This window comes from Cyclopterus lumpus, chromosome 22, assembly GCF_009769545.1.
Source record: "Cyclopterus lumpus isolate fCycLum1 chromosome 22, fCycLum1.pri, whole genome shotgun sequence".
Taxonomy (NCBI): domain Eukaryota; kingdom Metazoa; phylum Chordata; class Actinopteri; order Perciformes; family Cyclopteridae; genus Cyclopterus; species Cyclopterus lumpus.
The window spans coordinates 10,061,902-10,080,660 of record NC_046987.1 but is presented as its reverse complement, the minus strand read 5'-3'; the positions used below and the strand labels follow the sequence as shown (position 1 = coordinate 10,080,660).

The window sequence follows — 18,759 nt, the reverse complement described above, 5'->3', positions numbered from 1 at the left end:
AGACGGTGGCTTTGTATGGCCTGACAAGCTGTTAGAGCCGTGTTCTGAACCAAGCAGCCAGGCCTATTACTCGTGACTTGGTAACAGGAGCCGGTTGACTATCATTCCATATTTACTGCAGTGGTTCTGATGTGGCTCCCGATCATATGTAGCCCCATTTCCCTCCACTTTAAATTCATCATTCAGTAGCCTATCATACCAACATTTCCTACATTTACAGTGACCACATATCTGTCATTGCTCATATCTCTATTCCAGACTCTTTTGGCGTAGAGTGGCTGGTTTCAGGTCAGGTAGGGGACACAGTGCTACTCAATTGTAATGAATTCACCATTGCTGAGGTTTGTTGGGCTCCGACACAAAGAGGTACAGTCTCCGTCCTTTTATGTAGCCAGCCAATCCTCATTTAGCCTCTCATCCACACGCCTCTACACCAAAGAGTTCAAAGGCCAGTCAGAATTACACGATCCTCTACTTCCCCCACTTGCATGGCTGCGTCTGTTTGAATGGCCAGATATACCCTAAACTTTCCAAATCCCCTTGCTGGTAGTCCTTTCTGACCGCTGTCATTGGCCTGCTAGCTAGCTAGTTCTGCGGCTCGAGCGAAACACGACCTCCATCGTTCACAGCACAACATGCTCAACATAACAATATTACACGGATGGCTTTAAGTATTGCTCTGAATATCAGACAGAAACATGAGCCACTATTACACTCTGGCCTATTGTTTGCTGCTATGTGTTTCCTACCCTGCAGACCATTTCAAGGAGATCTGCCCAGCTGGTCATGGATACACCTACTCACGCTCTGATGTACAGATTTCTGTGAGACAGCTGGAGGAAGAAGATCTGCAGAGCACAGGAGTGTCACGGGAGGAGCAAAGCCCCACTTTCCCTCATCCTCCATCCTCTCTCCCCTGGCTGCCCCAGCCACCACAAGTGCCCCCATACCCCGAGTACCCTGAGACACCACAAGCACCCCGGTACCCTCTGACTCCTCTGCAGCCTCTCCATCCCACTCACCCAGCCAAAGAGACACTTATGCAGCCGGAAGGTGAGAATAAAATGTTTGGTTCAATAAATCTCAGCCAAGCTGACTTTAAGGTCGATACATTTTAGTATGCACTTAGGCCTTTGACTTTAAGGTCGATACATTTTAGTATGCACTTAGGCCTTTGACTTTAAGGTCGATACATTTTAGTATGCACTTAGGCCTTGGAGTTATCCAATCATGGTATTCACTTTTACCACAACACATGGCATATACAAAGCAGGGAAGCTGGGTAACACAATCAGATTTTATTTTCTACAGGATGTGAATGGCTTTTTTTTTGTGAGGGTTCAAACATCAAGAGGATGTTTTTATCTCCATATATAAATAAATGCTTGATCCAATATTGAACATATTTGAAGTACTACTTAAGTACCCCATCCATCAAAGTGAAACACATTTGAGCATCACAGCAATGCACACAAGTAATCCACATTGGCCATATATCTAAATCCTCAGGATTTCCTGTACATGTATCTTCCTGATGTAATGCTCCTGAAATACTTTAATGGCAAAGCTACAACATTTTGATTTATATGAGGAGACAATTCTGTAAATATTTGGGGATGGTTGTCTTCATTATCTGAGATATTTTTTTCCTTGTCGCTCATTGCATTTTTCCACGGCCGGCAGTCTGCACTACTTTTGTGACTTTACTTTCCCTGTCTGGCTTAGAGGATAAATGTGCCATAATCTTTGTTTTATTAGAAATAAAGACCTCCAAAGCTGCGAGTGAAGTGTCTAAAGAGAACACGGGCTGTTGTGTATGTTAAGTGTAGCCATAATCCTACTCGTTATTGCGAACAGAATGTCAACTTTTTGCTACTGATACACTTTTCCTCTTCTCGTTGCAGATGTGGAAATTCTGAGTCCGGTACGTTTTCTCTCCCTGTCAACCTCTTGGCACATCTTTTTTAAATGTTTATCTTCGAACGATATGCTCTAGCTATCTCAGCTGGAGGGTTTGTTATGATTATATAACTTATTAAGACCACATTTTGGTTGATACACACCTAATTTACACAGAATACGCCGACAAAACTTACTGTATGAAAATTAATATATTTGACATGTAATATTTGATTGTTTTCTAGCCAGCTGTTGTGACTGACTCACCACTGAAATATCCAGGTATTTGTCTCTTTGCTTTATTCAAACAGATCATAAAACACGACCTGATCACTGTCAACAGGTGCTACAATGCTGTTGTTCAATGACTCTCTTTTGAGCTCCCTCAAAGCTCAAAGGCCAATTTTCAGTTAGGCACAGAGATGTGATGTGTTTTCTATAAATTGCTCACTCTGGTGGCAGTCTCAATTCTGGACTGCCCTCACGCCAGTGAAAACATTGACGTTAAAGTCTGAAGGTTGACTACGTTCAATGAGTCTACTTGATATATTTTGATCCTTGTCCTGGTGCCTGGGGGAAAGCATGGATCATTTTTATATAGCTGCCCAGTGAGTGACAGCTGAGGCTGTAGTGGTTGGGAGAACCAGGCAGTGTCTTGTTTAGCTTGTAAATCATGAGAATTTATATGTGTCACAGTGTTAGCGGTTCACTGTGTTTGCACTCACCCGGTCTCAATCCGTCTTCACAGAGGCTTCTCCAGACTCCTCAATCATCAACCTGAGGCCAACTTCAAAGGACACAACCCAAACAGACTCAGCCACTGGTAAAACATACCTTAGAATACACGCATTGAACACATGAGCTTTCTTAAAGCACTCAATATATAATCACCAATGTCAAATTGAAAAGGGCAAGGGCAGCACAGAGCTGAACTCTTAATTGTGTATGCTTTCAGTCAACTGCTGGCAGACAGCAGCACATCTCGTAATACATTTTTTCAGGCTTACCCAGAGTTAAACCGAGGAGAGCTTGTTTTATGCTTTTATTTGACCCCTTTTCTCAGAGTCAATTTGACTTGAAGATGCCGTGCTGCACAGAGGGTGAGAGGGCGAGAAAAAAAGAGTGTTCCTCTTGGAAGGGGAGCTATCCGAATCTGAGAGGCCAGATTTATGAAAAATAGAGGGGGGCGTGGACGGCAGGGTTAAAGTGTGTATTGGGGTGACAGAGACAGTGAGAGGAAGAGGAGAATTTACAGTAATCCTTTCGAGAAAGACATACTTTAGTGAGGTTTCCCTTCCTTCACAGAACACAGGGGCCCAGTTCACTCTTTGTTTTACCACAGTCCATTTGGTCAGAAAAAAAGACAAAAAAAACACCAATGTCCGGCTCTATTGTGCATGACCTGCTTCTCGTCGACCCCTTTGTGAGAGCTCCATACCACCTGTTAAATCACTTCAGTGCTGTAAAACCTGTCCCCTCATCCAAGACCTTACCTATAAAACAGCAAGACTGACTCCCATGGAAAACAACATGTGTTAGTGGAATGCAGTTTTTTTTTCTTCTTTTTTTTCTTTTTAACAGTGCCTGTAATGTTACATAACCTTAGGTCAAAAATATTCTTGTCTGCCTTCTGAGTTATGACCGTGCATATCTCTGTGGCTTTTTGTAGGTATTGACAAGTGTGCCAATGCCCCCGCCATATGTGGGCCTGGTAAATGTGTTCCTGTGCAGACCGGCTACACCTGCCACTGCGAGCCAGGGTTCAAGCTCAGTGCACTGCAGACCAACTGCATTGGTAAGCAGCAATGGGAGAAAGTGAGATATAGAGGGAGATAGACAGGGGTAATGGTGGGACACACAAAATAAAAGATTCACACATAAACACACACGCCGCTGACACCAGAGGCCCCAGTGGCTCTGTCCATCATTGTCTGTGCAAGCAAGTCCTTAACACCAAACATTACACGGCACAGAAGCCTTGAGAAAGGAAGCGAGCCAAACGGAGAGAGATCAGTTTGTTTATGTTGACCTATTCCGTGATGCCTGACAACAGCGTACATGCCATCCAAAAAGCTGCCACGGTGCTGTGATCCCCGACCTCACAGTGAAGGCCTTGGCCACAGCCTCTGCTCGACTCGGCTGGGCTCAGGTCCATCACTGAGGAATGCCTGCGCAGTAGAGGAGCTCCATAGTCAGGGCTTGGAAAGTGTACAGTCTCTGCTGGTGAAATGGAACTGAAAAGCGATGTCCCATTCGATCTCTGGTTCTCACCTTCTCTGTCTTCTGACTTTAATTTCTTTCCCTATCTCCCATTGCAGATGTGGATGAATGTGACGAGGATCCGTGTGAAGGGAAGGGCCGCTGTTTAAACAGCTATGGCTCCTATACCTGTCAATGCCACAGCGGCTACAGCCAGGTGATCACTCAGAACAGGAAGTTCTGTCAAGGTGAGACACAACCCAAATGACAGCAGGAGACATAATGTTTCCAATGGATGAAAGTCACCACAAGCTTTCAGACTCTCTGCTAGATTACCTCAAGTTCTTGTCTGTCAGCACTGTTCATTTAAAACGCATCCTGCCCCCAATTAATGCTGTGGAGCACAAAAGTCACTTTCTTTTCCGTTCTCCTTGGTTTTCTTTCAAACTGGCAGACATTAATGAGTGCAGCATGCCCAACAAGTGCCAGAATGGCAAATGCGTCAACACAGAAGGATCTTACACCTGTGAATGCAGCAGTGGCTACGCCAAGTCTTGGAGAGGCCAATGCGAAGGTGACATGCAAGCACAAGCTCCTATGCTCACATTCAGTTCATATAACAGCACAATCCGAGCCAGACGTATTTGTTTGCTGCCATGAGTTAATGTGTAGCTTGGTTACAAAACACATGTATTTTCCTTGAGTCAAAGCCAGGAACAAAACTCTGCTCAGTCCGTGACGCAGGGATTGTGTGTTTGTACATATTTCTCCCATACATGTGCACATTGTTTTCATAACAACTAAATCAAATTGTTATATGTCCCACCCTCCCTCCGAGCAGATGTAGATGAGTGCAGAGATCCCAGCTCCTGTCCCAACGGTGTCTGCGTCAACACTCTTGGCTCCTTCCAGTGCCAGGCCTGTGGCCCGGGGTACAGGCCAGTTGATGAAAGATGTGTGGGTAAGACAACCCCACATCCGATCATAGCAGCACCACCACGACCCAAACTCCTACGGGGGTTTCCGACCGCTGCATGGAAAGAAGCTGGGTTTCCCTCTCACACTGGAAACGCTTCCTGTATTAGGGAACATTTACGTACACAAACGCGGCTGCTCCCAGTTGGCATCACCAAAAATTACCGTCATGGCAACAGGCAATGCCGTTAATGACTTGCTGACAGCGCATGATGCGGTACAGTTCACAAAATAGTTGAATTAGGTTCACTGAATTGCGGCTTTTTGCTCAAAGGGGCACTCTGACTGTTGATGTGCACAAACAATTTTAAAAAATAAATTGTATTTTATGCTTCAAAAGACTTCAAAACGTTTTTAATATCAAGTGTGGACCACTACTGGGCCCATATGACAGCCTAAAACCACAGCGATGATGGCTACATTGTGTGGACCGAACACAACCCGACACCCTTTCTCTCCATTCAGTGTTTCCACGTAGATTTGTTCAACTCCTTCACCTAGCAGCCTCTGCATATCCCTCAATATTGTTTAAACACATTCACTGTGTTATTGCTGATCCTTTGATATCACTGGTGGCCCACTGAAAAAAAGATTGTTTAGAATACTTCAATTTGGGAGAGTCCAAATATTTTCTCTTGGCCACAGCCTTGAACAAACAGCGTATTATTGTTGGAGAGCTCTGGCCACTGTACTGTTGGGCCCAACGGAGGCTTTATTACCACTGCTGGGCTAGGTGAGAGGACTGAGCAGTCACAGGAGATGTATGAGAAGGTCAAAGGATCAATTCCCCACAACGAAGAGGTCCCGACACGCAACTAAATTCTCTCACTCACCCGTAGTGTCTGTTAATTTGAATACACAAATGGCCAACAAACTACATTTGGTGTGTGTTGTGAAAGTGGCTCTGTTACATAAGAGCCTGATTGGTTTTACTTTACCACATCCCCTCTCTATGACCTTGCACCCCACTAATTTGTTTGGAAACCTGATTTTCAGGAGTGAGTATCCCAGAAATGTGACAAAGCAGAAAGACAGAATGATTGAAAATATTGAAATGAACTTGAGCGGTAATTTTTCGTCTTCTTTTTATCCACTTTCTCAGTAAGTCTGACGACTGATGCCCTTGTTTTAATCCTCTTAATTCCCTTGCCTGCAAAGACAACTCCACTTTGGCTACTTTCTGTTTGTGAGTCCACTAATGTTGTGGTGTATAAATAGCAACTGAGAGGAACCCTGTAAATGAGGGATAACATTGGAGGTAAATATTTTTACTCCGAACATCCACCCAGGCAGCACTAACAGACCCAGAGTATCACATAAAAAATGAGCGCTGGGTTTCCAGTATTTGCTTTAGTCAATTGACATGAGCATAGTGGTTTGGGCCCAATTGGGCGAATCGTGGATAAGCCTAATTGCTGGTGTGATAGAGAAAATAGCTCCATTCCCTTGTCACGGCTTATCGCGGAGGCCTGCGATGTGGGATGATTGCAGAAACAAAGCATTGGGTCATACTGACAGACGTCTGGCAGTGCCCACTGCTAGGCAAACAAAACCCAGTCTGTGACTCTCGAGTCGAGTCTTCACTGTGTGAGCTCTCTGTTTCAGCATCTCTATCATGTACGCTCGCCACTTCCTTTGTAGACAAATACATTTCCTTCCTTTCTTTTCTTTTTCTGTCTCTTTTTCTGTCTCTTACACTCTAATGGTCAGACTTTCTCTCCTCACATCTTTACTGAAGCTGAACAATTGCCATTGTTTTAACACTTTAATCCTGCATAAGGTTTTCCACAAATGTAATTCCTGGGTCGACTGAGTGGAAAAGACAGCAAAACTGCTGCAAATAGTAAAAGGCCCTCATAAATCTGGCACTGATGTCATTTAAGGATTGCTGTTTTACAATCATTTAGCAGATACATTATGCTGTACTTGCTTTCTCTTTACTGATGCAACACTCATTTTGTTTTTATTTTCTGTATCGTATTGCTGTTTCCTGCTGCAATGGCCCAATTACCCTTAGGAGGGTAATTTTCACCTAGACTTCCATACAATCACACTTCCTCAGGGACTTCACCCTGAGACTTCCGCCTGGTTGTTGTTGAATGTTTTCGATGTAATCTTTTACTGCTGTGAGCAACGCAGGTGAAATTCCTTTTACAGTACTTTCACTGTATTGCGGTCTCAGAAAAAAAGGCATTTCTAGATACCGTTAAGAGGTTTTGTAAGTGAGACTTTTAATTTGGGTGAACTGACCCTTAAATAATACTGTGTAATTGTGGCACAATGAAACCTTAAATCTCCTGTTGTGTCCTTTCCTGACTTCTGTCCTCAGATGTAAACGAGTGCTTCAACCAAACAGTGTGCGGTCGTGGTAGGTGTGTCAACACAGAGGGCTTCTATAGGTGCAACTGTTTCCAAGGATACAAACTCTCACCAGACAATGTTTGCCAAGGTAACTGTCAGTCAAGACACCCATAACATCCCATATAGTACTTCACCACAGTGCTACAACAGAAGCCTCACGGCTCCATTAAAGGTTTATTAAAAAAAAGGCTACAAAGAGTGAGTGGTTGTCTTTATTTTCTGAGGCCCCCTTTTTCCCCCTCTGTGTCTTCCCTCCAGATGTGGATGAGTGTGAGCTCCCTGGAGTTTGTCTACACGGCCGCTGTGTAAATTTGGACGGCACCCACAAATGCACCTGTAACCATGGTTACCAAGTCACCTCAGACAGCAAAGCCTGTGAAGGTCTGCAAAGGATTATTTGGAGCTTTTGGGCGTAACTCATCGCTGCATACTTCTCAGCTTGTGGGGCTCTCTTGACAGCAGTATAATGTCTGCAAATTGTTATTTTTTTGTTAGATGTCAACGAGTGCGCAACTGTTAACGTGTGCCCTGCGGGAATTTGCATCAACGCAGCAGGTTCATACACTTGCCAGAACTGCAGGCCTGGGTTTGGTCCGTCAGCTGATGGACTCAGATGTGAAGGTATGAAATAGGCCTAAACTGGTAGATGGGGATGATCGGCATTTCCAGTTGTGATGAATTTGTTATTTCTGTTACCAGATATGAATGAGTGTGCCCAGGGGGATCTGTGTCTTGGTGGAGTGTGTGCCAACACGGAGGGGTCCTACACCTGTACCAGATGTAAGGCTGGCTACAGAGTGTCTCAAGACCGGCAGAGGTGTGAAGGTAAACTCAATCTTCAGCTGTGCTCCCTCATTCAGTAAAAAACATTAGTGCTTTTACAACTGTTGAAGACTTACTCAACACATCTGGATAGTTTGTCACCTCATCATTAAAACCCCTGTGCCAATGAATTCCATTCACGTATTATTCGGTCTTTATAGTAATCAGTGTCCATGCGTGTCTGTGCTGGTGTGCATGTATTTTGCCCAGATGTTGACGAGTGCCAGTCCCTGTCTACCTGTGCCAACGGGATATGTCTGAACTCAGAAGGCTCTTACATATGTGAGAACTGCCCTACAGGGTACAGAGTATCTTATGACGGGGAGCTCTGTGAAGGTTTGTTTATTCAACACCACTTTTATGAATTCCTGCATAATGTCATATGTATATCATTCACCCTGAGATAACTAACACTGGGTGGGTTAGTGGTTCTTGCCTTTCATCAGGAATGTGGGTCTTTTTTTTCTTGGCTATCTGGCAGTGAGTGTCTAACAATCTGTGTTGTTTTCACGCCAGATATTGATGAGTGTGCGCTGCCCACTACATGCCCGAAGGGAACATGTACGAACACGGAGGGTTCCTTCACATGTATCGTCTGTCAACCTGGTTTTAGAGTCTCTGACGAGGGACAACACTGTGATGGTGAGGTGTTTGGCTATGTTTGTGCAGGAATATTGTGTTTGTATACTTGAGCACAGGTGTTTGTAGCTGCCTCTTCTATTCAACCATGCCAGACATTGCCTTATTACCCAATAACTCATGTATCACACATACCCAGCTGATTGAGGCATCACGTGTGACAGCTTGGACCTCAAAGAACCATCATCTGATTCCAAAATCCCCAAATCCTGCTCCTAGACATCACATCATAGCTGGATCCTGGACCCCTCTGCCTCTGGCACCGCTCATTTGATCCTTGCTCAACACAATGAGACACAAGCCCGCAAATAGAACAAGATGATGTCAGGCAAATGTTCTGTGGATAGCTCAGCTAAAAAGATAGAGGTGTCGACATTTGTAATTCATAGCTCCAGTGATTATCCATCTAACTGATTGAAACTGGCGGCCATTTACTTATTTGAAGCCAGAGATGGTAATCTGTGCTATGATGTGTCCATGTCTTTGTGTTCAGATGTAGATGAGTGCTTGGTGGCGAACAGGTGCCCGAGTCAGCTGTGCTTGAACACCCCAGGATCCTACACCTGCAGGAGCTGTGGAGCTGGTCTGCGACTGTCTCAGGACGGCTACAGTTGTGAGGGTAAAACTACCTCTGTGTTTAACTACCTACTACTTTGAGCTGTCACTATGGGAAACATTGTACCAACGTTACAGTAGACCACAGTAAAAAGGAACTGCATTAGACCCAGAACCCAATTACAGAAAATCTTTACAGTGCTCAGTAATGTGTCATGACATGATTTATGAGATCAATGCGGTGAAACGGCTGCTTTGACAAATCCAGAGAGGTTTTATCTGTCATGACTTCATGAGAAGCAGAAAAGGGATGACTGTTTAAATGGATTCAAACATCGCCTCAGTTAGTCATATATACTGTGGTGTGTTTTTGAATGGATGTAGCCCAAAAGGAAGATCCCCTACTGATATGTGTCTTTGCGCTGGGAAAACTTTTTACAAAACAAGCCTGAGTCCAAGTCGGCCTCAGATAGGATTTTAATGGATGTTTCTGATGCCATGGAAAATATTAAGGGCTTAATTTGAAATGAAGTCAACCACTCCCCTGCCTTCCACATACTGCAGCGAGCTCACCCTGTTGAACTCGCTCTGTTCACCCAAAGGCAAAATGGAGCACTTAACAATGGCCCACACTATCTTCTCCATAAGAAATACAATCTGTAACGGCTCTAGGAATTTCCAATGATCACATGATAGCGAGCCAGTGACTGTTTGTAGATACAGTATTATGCGCCACCTGTAAAAACTTGCTGTTTTGGATTCGATGACCATCCTGCATACTTATCTTTCCACTCTTTTTAATAAACCACTGTCAGTGCGATCTAATAAAGAGGGCTTTACTTACTGTATGTTGGGCTCAGTCACACACATGTGCACACACACACACACACACACACACATACACACCCATGCACACACACACACACACACATACAGACACACACACACACACATCTTTTAGCAGATAAGACAGTGAATGGTCAAAAAGTGGCGCTTCTGTTGCTTTAAATGATAACCTCTATCTAACCTTTTCTTTTTCTCCTGCATCTTAGACATTGACGAGTGCCAGAGGCCAGGTGTATGCCCCACGGGTGTTTGCACCAACACAGAGGGCTCCTTTGCCTGCATGGCCTGTGACCCAGGCTTCACAGTGGCTCCCAACGGGCTCTCATGTGAAGGTACGACACAGTGGCGAAGGTTCACTGTGGTCACTAAAATGTATGATTTCCACAGTCATCTGCGCCAGCATAATACGGCCCACTGTAGTAAGAATAAGCCATTACTTGCTGTTGTAGGTTCAGCATTACTTTTCCAACATGTTCACTGTGGTGTGGAAACTCGTCATCCAAATGACGAAACTTGGGCAAATTTGAAGTGAGACCCAGCGATTTACAGCCAGTGGTAATGTGTCATAGTGATGACATCTCTGTGTGTGTGTCAATGCAGATGAGAATGAGTGTGAGGACCCCGGCCTCTGTGTGGGAGGCCAGTGCACCAACATCATCGGTTCCTATAACTGCCTCTGCCCTGCTGGTCTAGAGATGGTGGATGGGACGTCTTGCAGAGGTATACACACACATACTCACACCTACACTCTGAGTCATCATGCACATCTGAGACACATAATATATACCATTAGTGGTTAACTGCTTCTCGTAGCTTACCTCATGTTGGCATCTTGACGGAGCTGTGATTGTGTATTTGTGACAGATATCAATGAGTGTTTAACCATCGTGGGAATCTGCGGAGAAGCTGACTGTCTGAACACTAAGGGCTCCTATATATGCATCTGTCCTAATGGATATACCACCATCGATGGAAGGACTGGCTGCCAAGGTACAGCAACACACTGCTGCAAGTGCAGTAATAGCAATGGGAAATCATTGTATGGGCTTTGTGTAATTGGGTGAGGCAGAGTCAAAATTGGAGAAAGTTGGTAATAATGTAATAATCAGCCCAAAAAAACTAAAATAATTTTACGGTAACTTTGTTAGCTAGCACAAGTTTCTTCATTAAGTGCAGGCAGGGTAACAGACAGTGTCCTCACCTCACTGCTCCGGGTGTTAAGGCCAGGTCTGGGACACTTGGCATGGGTGCTCAGTCTGTGTAATGGGCCATGGCCTCATCAACTGTCTCAGCTCACTCTCCGTTCGGACATCAGTTTGATGTTATTCCAGCCGCACCCAGTGACCCACTGGTCACAGCGATGGGGAAAAAATGTGGCCTGACCATCAGCTAAGGAAGGCTTTTAATTTCAACACATTGGAGCATTTGCTTTTAAAATACATGAAATAACTTTGGCTAGGATTTCAGAATTGGATCAGTGTAATTTCTGGTGTGTCTTGCAAGTACAGAAAGAGGTGAAGTTAAGTAAACGGCAGGATGTCTGGCAGTAAAATATCCTGTCGTGATGTGAAGCAGGTAGGTTTGGATCTCTGGGTGCAGGTCCCTGCAAGACGGAGGCATGGTCCTTTAATTGGCAGGTTTGACTTAAAGTAGCGGACTAGGTTTGGTCCTTGAGCCTAAGATATCGTACACAGACTCAGTAAACTGTCCAGCCGGCATCAGGTACCTTGGCTGCCCGCCACAACAAATACTGGGCTCTAATTATCCTATAAATCAGCAGTTGTCGTATATTTTCTTGCAGCCTTCTATTGTGTCTACAGTGATGACACAATACAAGCCAGACCCCTCTGACATGAGCCTGCAGGGGGAGGGGGAGGGGAAGGGAGGACTAGGATATGTACGTTTACGGGAATGAAAGATGATTTTAGACAGGTGGGGCCAAATGGATGCTTGGCCTTGACCAGGCCAGTCTTTGAGCAAATACAGAACATACGCAATAAAGGACTGAAACACATCGAAATGTAATCCAAGTCAACAGGTTGTGCCATAACCTTGATGTGCCTTTCAATACAGGAGTAGTCCTTAAATGAACTCCAAAGCTATCCAGTCACAGCATAGTTATGTATTTACTTATAGTATGGGCTATTGTTGTTGTTTTTTTGTTTTGTTTTTTCTCCCTATCTTTGTTAACAGGTATTTGCCTTGTTGTCTCTTAAAAAGATACATCTGAATATCAAAGGTTGGAAAGGGAAGACAGTCTTTTTCCCCAGCGATGAATTTCCCCCACTTTCTAGCTTTTCTCCCAACCTTTTACAGCGAGTCCAAGTGCCTTACAAGTTATGTTGTAATGCCGCAATTATACACCAATCTACCGCTAATCAAGCATGTCACATTCATTATTTATTTTTTACGAGTTGGAGAGGGAAATGTTCTCAGCCTGAGAGCTGAGGTAGATGTTTTTTTCGTCCTTTGTTTCCTGTTTTCCAGTATACTGTTAAGTGCTCCAAATGGCCGATGCCTCTTGTGCTCAGGCAAGCGCTTGATTACACATTCTTTTTGTGATACTTGATGAAAAGGAGTGGTGTTCCCAGTGGAGGATACATGAGGATATTTAGTGATAATTAATATGTAACAAATCTCGAGACCCACCCTTTCTCTAAGTATCTCTCTTAATGTATCTGCTTTTCTTTCTTCCTCTCTCTTCATTAGATGTGGATGAATGCAGTAAAGACAATGTGTGCATCCGGGGTGAGTGTCTGAACACTGATGGCTCTTTCATGTGCTTGTGTGAGGCGGGCTTCAAGTTCAACGCTGACACGGCTGACTGTGAAGGTAAGACAAATTAGAACTCCCTTATGATCTTCTGTTGTGTGTGTCATCGTGACCCCTAACTCTGCTCTGAGGTTTTCTGAGCATTAGCAGTTTGATCGTCACACTACATTTAGGGTTAAGCGTACCCAGTAAAGCACAGTTGGCTTTGATTGATTATCTATAGGCAGTGGGGACTGGGCTCCAGTGAAAGTGTCCAAGCCTGGCTTAGAAGCTTTCCTCCATGGTCTCAAGAGTGAGGGGTGCCTGGATTACATGGCTGGAGCCCTGAACTCCCTCTCCCCTGAGGGAAGTATGAATGACCCCATTGTGAGCAGGAGGTGTTTCTCCCTCTGGAACGTCTCCCTTTAGCTCCTTCACAAGTTCTGGTTGCTGTGATAATATTGTTCTTGGCCATTCCTGTTGCCTGCTGCGTTTACTGAGGACAGCCACACCACAGGCCTCCTGGCCGACTCCCGCTGTACAGCCATTACACTGGAAGCAGAAGAACAGTTGGAGGGAATACGAGCGTGTGTGCGGGGGTTTCATGCGTCTCTGTTAGTGTCTGATTGCACATGTGGTTGCGTTTGTGCCTCTGTTTGTAACCAACATCTGTCCCTCTCTCTCTCTTTTAATGTACAGACCAGAATGAGTGTAAGGACTTTGGGGGCTCAGTGTGTGGTACCTGGCGCTGCGAAAACACCATTGGCTCCTACCGGTGCTTCATGGGCTGCCAACCTGGCATAGATGGAGAAGACACCACAGACTGTGGTGAGTGGTCAAACCGCGTACAGTTAAAGGACTAGCACACCCAATTATGTTAAGAAAAAACAGGAAGCTTAGAGGCCAACTGTCTTTAGACTGAAGTAAAAACAAGTTGAATGCATTGTATGGACCCACGAGTAGACTGTAGTTAAAGATAGAGGAAAGTGCAGCCTCAAATCAACTCAGCACTCCACATACTCTACAGGGCTCTCCCTCTGTGCATAGGCAATGGTATCTGTTTGGTATGCAGACACAAAGAGGCTGATGTGAATCAAAAAGATATCAGGTACTCGAGGTTCTGCACAAGAGGCCATGGGGGAGAAGAGGAAAAGTAGCCTCTGAAATTGGGGCACTTTAGAAAGAGAAGTGCACTGTCATTGGAGGCAGTGAGTGAGGCCAGCAGCTAAAAATGGTCTCATCCGCCGAACAAAGGGGCTAATGGTGTGTCTCTGGCAGAGACACACAGTGGAACCTGATCACCGCTGTTCTCCTTTTGAGAGGGAATAAGATTTTCTGAGCCTTACCTCTTTCCCTCGTTATGTATAAACGCTAGCCAGTCACCTGGATTGATTAGCTCGGTTTATATTTATGCTACATCTGGTCCCACAGTTGGCCAACAACAACTGAAACATCTCCTTGACCACCAGAATACATAAAGCTTTCTGTATTTACTGGCAGAATTAATTTTAGTTTAACATTCTTTATTTGTAGCGCTGTTAGCTTCTTTGTTGCTCTCATAGCCCCATAAAACACCAAGTCTGATTTATGAGGAATATGCAAGATAAAATAAATATGTTCAATATTTGGCAAAATATTGTCCGCATATTAGGACGGAATCCAAACAGTTACTGGAGAGTGACCGACTCGGACAGGAAAGCGGTCTGAGAGCATCCGAATGGAATGACGTGTTGGCCTGCAGATGGAGGCTGTGGGTGTTTGCGGATGATTGTGTGCGTATGTGAGTGCGAGTGTGTGTGTACATGTGGTTGATTGTGAGTTTGCCCCCCCCCCCCCCCGCTTGTGTGTTTGTAGGAGAGAAGGAGAACCAGAGACTGTAACCGTTGTAGAGATGCGCTCGGAGTGCGATGCGACTTCACATATTGTCATGACCCTGAGTTTTTATTGGACCATCAACAGATGGAGTTCAGGGGCGAATATGCTGATAGGTGACAGATCAGGCCTCCGCCCCCTCCATCAGCCTGATCCCGGCTACGTGTGGCTGCCTCCTCACTGTACTTTATGGCATTGCCTGTCTGGCACCAGCTGAAGAGTGCCGGGGCCTGCAGTGAGATAAGGGTAGATTGAAAGCAGCTGCTGACCTCCGCTCCTTTAGTGTCAGAGTCAAAACACTGCTAAGCAGCTCCTATCGGTTAAAATCAGTGCCGTGTTATGTGCTATGAGTTACACATTTTCTCATGGGACCTGATTGAAAAAGCGTTGCATTGTCCCTTAAGGTGCCACACAACTCCCAGTTTAACTCTTTTGTATGGGTGGTCAGTTATGACCGAGTCCGAAAAGCTTTCTCCTGCTGCTACGTTGTGTCACAAACTGCTCGTGTTTTCACTTGCTCATACATACAGCTCAGCATTCCCTGTAGATTGAGAACCAAGCCCTCTCCCCCTGAGAAGCCCAGGCACTGCACACAATACTTGCTTGTTTCACCTCACGATTGCAAATTATAGGAGATGCTGCTGTCACCCCAATAAAAGTCCAAGGAGGGAGTTCAATTACCCTGGGGCATTTTTATCTGCTTGTAAAAAACATCAAATATTTAAGATGAGGCTAGACACCGTAATTTGCTGTTTCTGTGAGGGGCATTTTATTTTTATTTTTACTCACCGGCCTTGGAAGGGGCAGCGGTTGTCTTTGGCTCAGCTCGCAGCACTCATTTAGATTTAGAGACCATTATGCAAAGGGGTAAAACTGTTTTTTTCCACAGCAGCTCATCAGCTGCAACTGTGCTGTGAGGGCTGTAGTTCTGATCTGATGCTGTACAAAGAGCTCCCTTTGCATGTGAAAAAGGCATTACGTGTGTAGTTGCAGGTCATTGTTTTTTAGCTTTACTTCACCATCATGCTCATAAACTCCCTCAAGTTAGGCCTAGTCTTTAATAAGGCTTGCTCAAAGGCGGAAATTGTCTGTGGTCACACTCTTGCTAACCCTTTAAACGTATAGAAATATAAAGACTTTACCATGTGTGTGTGTATGTGTGTTTGTGTGTGTGTGTGTATGTGTGTGTGTGTGATCATGCTCTTATGTAGATGTTTTAGACCTCCTCTGTACCAACCCAACAGGTGGTAGATTTAATGTTAGATAAAGTGCAAAACATGCTTCCTTAAAAACAAATATCTCTCCTCATCTTCGCCCAGTCGTGTGTGAAATTTGAATATGGGTCCAATCAGACAAGGGGTTGCCCAGAGAATACGGGAGTGTGTGCTGCGGACGGTGAGCCAACAGTCACTGATTACTATATTCTTGTTGCCTGCCACCATGTGCTCCAGATTAACACATGGCACAGAGACCCACACCATTAACCCTCCCTACCCCCCGACCGCAGCATCACCGGATCCAGGAAGCAGGTCCTCCTGGGTCAGAGCATTAGGATAGGTGCCTATTGGACACCTCAGCTCCGCCCACTTTAGGTGAACTCCTCACCCTCTTCCCTGTCTCAGTTCTTCCCTCCAGGCAATTTACAGCTCTGCATGTGTCCTGACGTAACTGATTATTCCATGGAAAGACTAAGAAAGGCAACCCCATGTCCTGCTGGTGTGAGCCGAGCTCTTGGTGGAGTTCTCTCATTTTGTATTCTTCATTTTTTTTCTCCACAAAACATTAGTGCTGGGAAGGACACAAAACTCAACCCACCTGAAAAACAAAATAGTTTTGGTCTCGATGCTCTCATTCCTTCCCAGGATGATGATCTTGATTGCGTCTCTTCACAACATTTGATTTGCAACAGATTTGGTTTCACGTTACATTATTTTATATATTAGCGGCGACCTTTCATCGCCCTCCTCCGAGACCTCCCAGACCTCGCAGCTTTCGGACGTTGTCATTCCAACATTCCAACCTCCACTTAAGCTCTTCACACTTGAAGAAATGTTCCTCAAACTCTGATATATAATACGTTTCCCCTAACTCTGAGAAAACGCTTGATTATCCTCCTAAACACATTTTTCAAATACTAATATCTTATAGTATCCAAATAACGTTGCTACTCCTACAGCGGTTTGGCATCTCAATCTTCTGCTGCAAAATGCAAATCCAATGGGTTAGCGGTTTTCAGTATGTGTCCATCCATTCTCCCTCTATTATCTCACAGCCATTTGAACCCACAAGTCTATTCTAGCAATCCTTTTCAGCCTTTCCCATAAAAGGTTTTACAAATGACAAAGGGAATTTTGTCTCTGCAGTTTTATTAGCTTGTGGGAGCCCCTGTCTCTGACCCTGGAGGCATGTTAGAGAAGTGGTCAAGTCATGACAGCAAGACTGACGGAGAACTTGTCCCCCAGCAAGCCTGACAAAGTAGTTGCCTGTGTAGGAGGGGGAGACAGGACCCCGGCCAAGCACACTGTTCAAATCAAATGGCTTGTGGTTTTTCTGGCCCACCTTCTTCAGTTGATACATCCTTTATGAGTGCTCATAGGCTAAATAAAACTGGTTTAGACAATATGTGAATGACTGTGCTTTGCACTCTATAAACCAGTTCGCTGTAATCGATGCCACTAGACTTGACTTGTCTGTTAAGTTGTTGTGATTTTATTGTCTGCATGTTTTCCTTGTTTTTCTTCAACTCCAGTGGAATAACTTTTAGTCTTGGAAACGTTGAATAAAATGGTCATGGAGAACTGTCATGAAACTAACTAAAAATGAAATCATGCTTCTGATAAAACCGACACAGTTGTGTGTCCTCTAATTTCACGAGTGCATTTCTTATCAATTGTCTGTCATAATGTTCCCAGCTTATCGACTCTCAGAAAATATACATGCACTTCATTTGTTTTGTTTTGTTATTTCTGAAGTGAAGAGAACAACTTGTGGTTTCTGAAAAGAGTTGTTTAACACATTTATCCCTCACATGATGGTCAAAAGATGCTGTTGCAGACAGAAGATTGAAACAGATAAATAGCACATTTTGTTTCAACACTGAACAAGTAAACAAAATGAACAGTTGAGAAGGGCTGCAAAACAAATGGTGGTTATGTGACACTGAAACTGATTTAAAAGGTTAGCATTGACAGATGGCAAACCAAACCGACCACAGAACAAATTCATGTAACTAAAATGTTTTTTAAACTATTACAATCTGACTCGCCGTCCAGCAGTTTCAGTCTTTGGCCTCCCTGCTTCCACAAGACGCCAAGAAATAAGAATGTTGAACAAATGTTTCTTTTAAACGAGTGGTAGGGAATCAGCAGTGCTCGCTCACACACTGACACAGCATGTAGTCTCTGGTTTTATTAAACACGTTTCATGATTTATTGCCCTGCAAACAACAAAACTACCGTAGGCTGCCACCCACCAGATTTGATCCCCAACATTCATTTGGGTCCAATGCTCAGCATCATTTCATAGTACCATTTGAGATCTAAAGCTAAAGTCAAACTAATTGAAATGGGATTAAACATGTTCATTGATCAGGGTGGGAAGCAACTGGGCTGTCAAAACATATTTTCATGCCAAACCTGAACTGTCAGCCATCTTTCCTCAAGTGCTTGTAAAGTGTCTGGGTGAATGCTGACTGCTGGCTGTATGCTGGGAAATCCTGCGTCTCTTACACTTTGCCAACATCCCAGTGACCTGAGTGTCACTTCTTACTCCATTGACACAAGAACATTCACTTTATTTAGTTTTACAGATCCATGGAGCCACACTCACATTTCACTGATT

The 18,759-nt window shown here is 44.4% G+C and overlaps 1 protein-coding gene across 1 annotated transcript in view; it reads left to right on the top strand.

Annotated features, from left to right (window-relative positions):
• The window catches only part of LOC117725417 (latent-transforming growth factor beta-binding protein 2-like), a 75,863-nt gene that overhangs the window by 48,447 nt on the left and 8,657 nt on the right, over window positions 1–18,759 (top strand). The window contains 20 exon segments of the mRNA XM_034525565.1: window positions 757–1,053; window positions 1,905–1,924; window positions 2,145–2,181; window positions 2,648–2,722; window positions 3,569–3,694; window positions 4,218–4,346; window positions 4,553–4,672; window positions 4,940–5,059; window positions 7,403–7,522; window positions 7,693–7,815; window positions 7,930–8,055; window positions 8,134–8,259; window positions 8,467–8,592; window positions 8,773–8,898; window positions 9,389–9,514; window positions 10,503–10,628; window positions 10,897–11,016; window positions 11,161–11,286; window positions 13,006–13,128; window positions 13,747–13,875. Coding sequence (XP_034381456.1) covers window positions 757–1,053; window positions 1,905–1,924; window positions 2,145–2,181; window positions 2,648–2,722; window positions 3,569–3,694; window positions 4,218–4,346; window positions 4,553–4,672; window positions 4,940–5,059; window positions 7,403–7,522; window positions 7,693–7,815; window positions 7,930–8,055; window positions 8,134–8,259; window positions 8,467–8,592; window positions 8,773–8,898; window positions 9,389–9,514; window positions 10,503–10,628; window positions 10,897–11,016; window positions 11,161–11,286; window positions 13,006–13,128; window positions 13,747–13,875 — 2,421 coding nt within the window.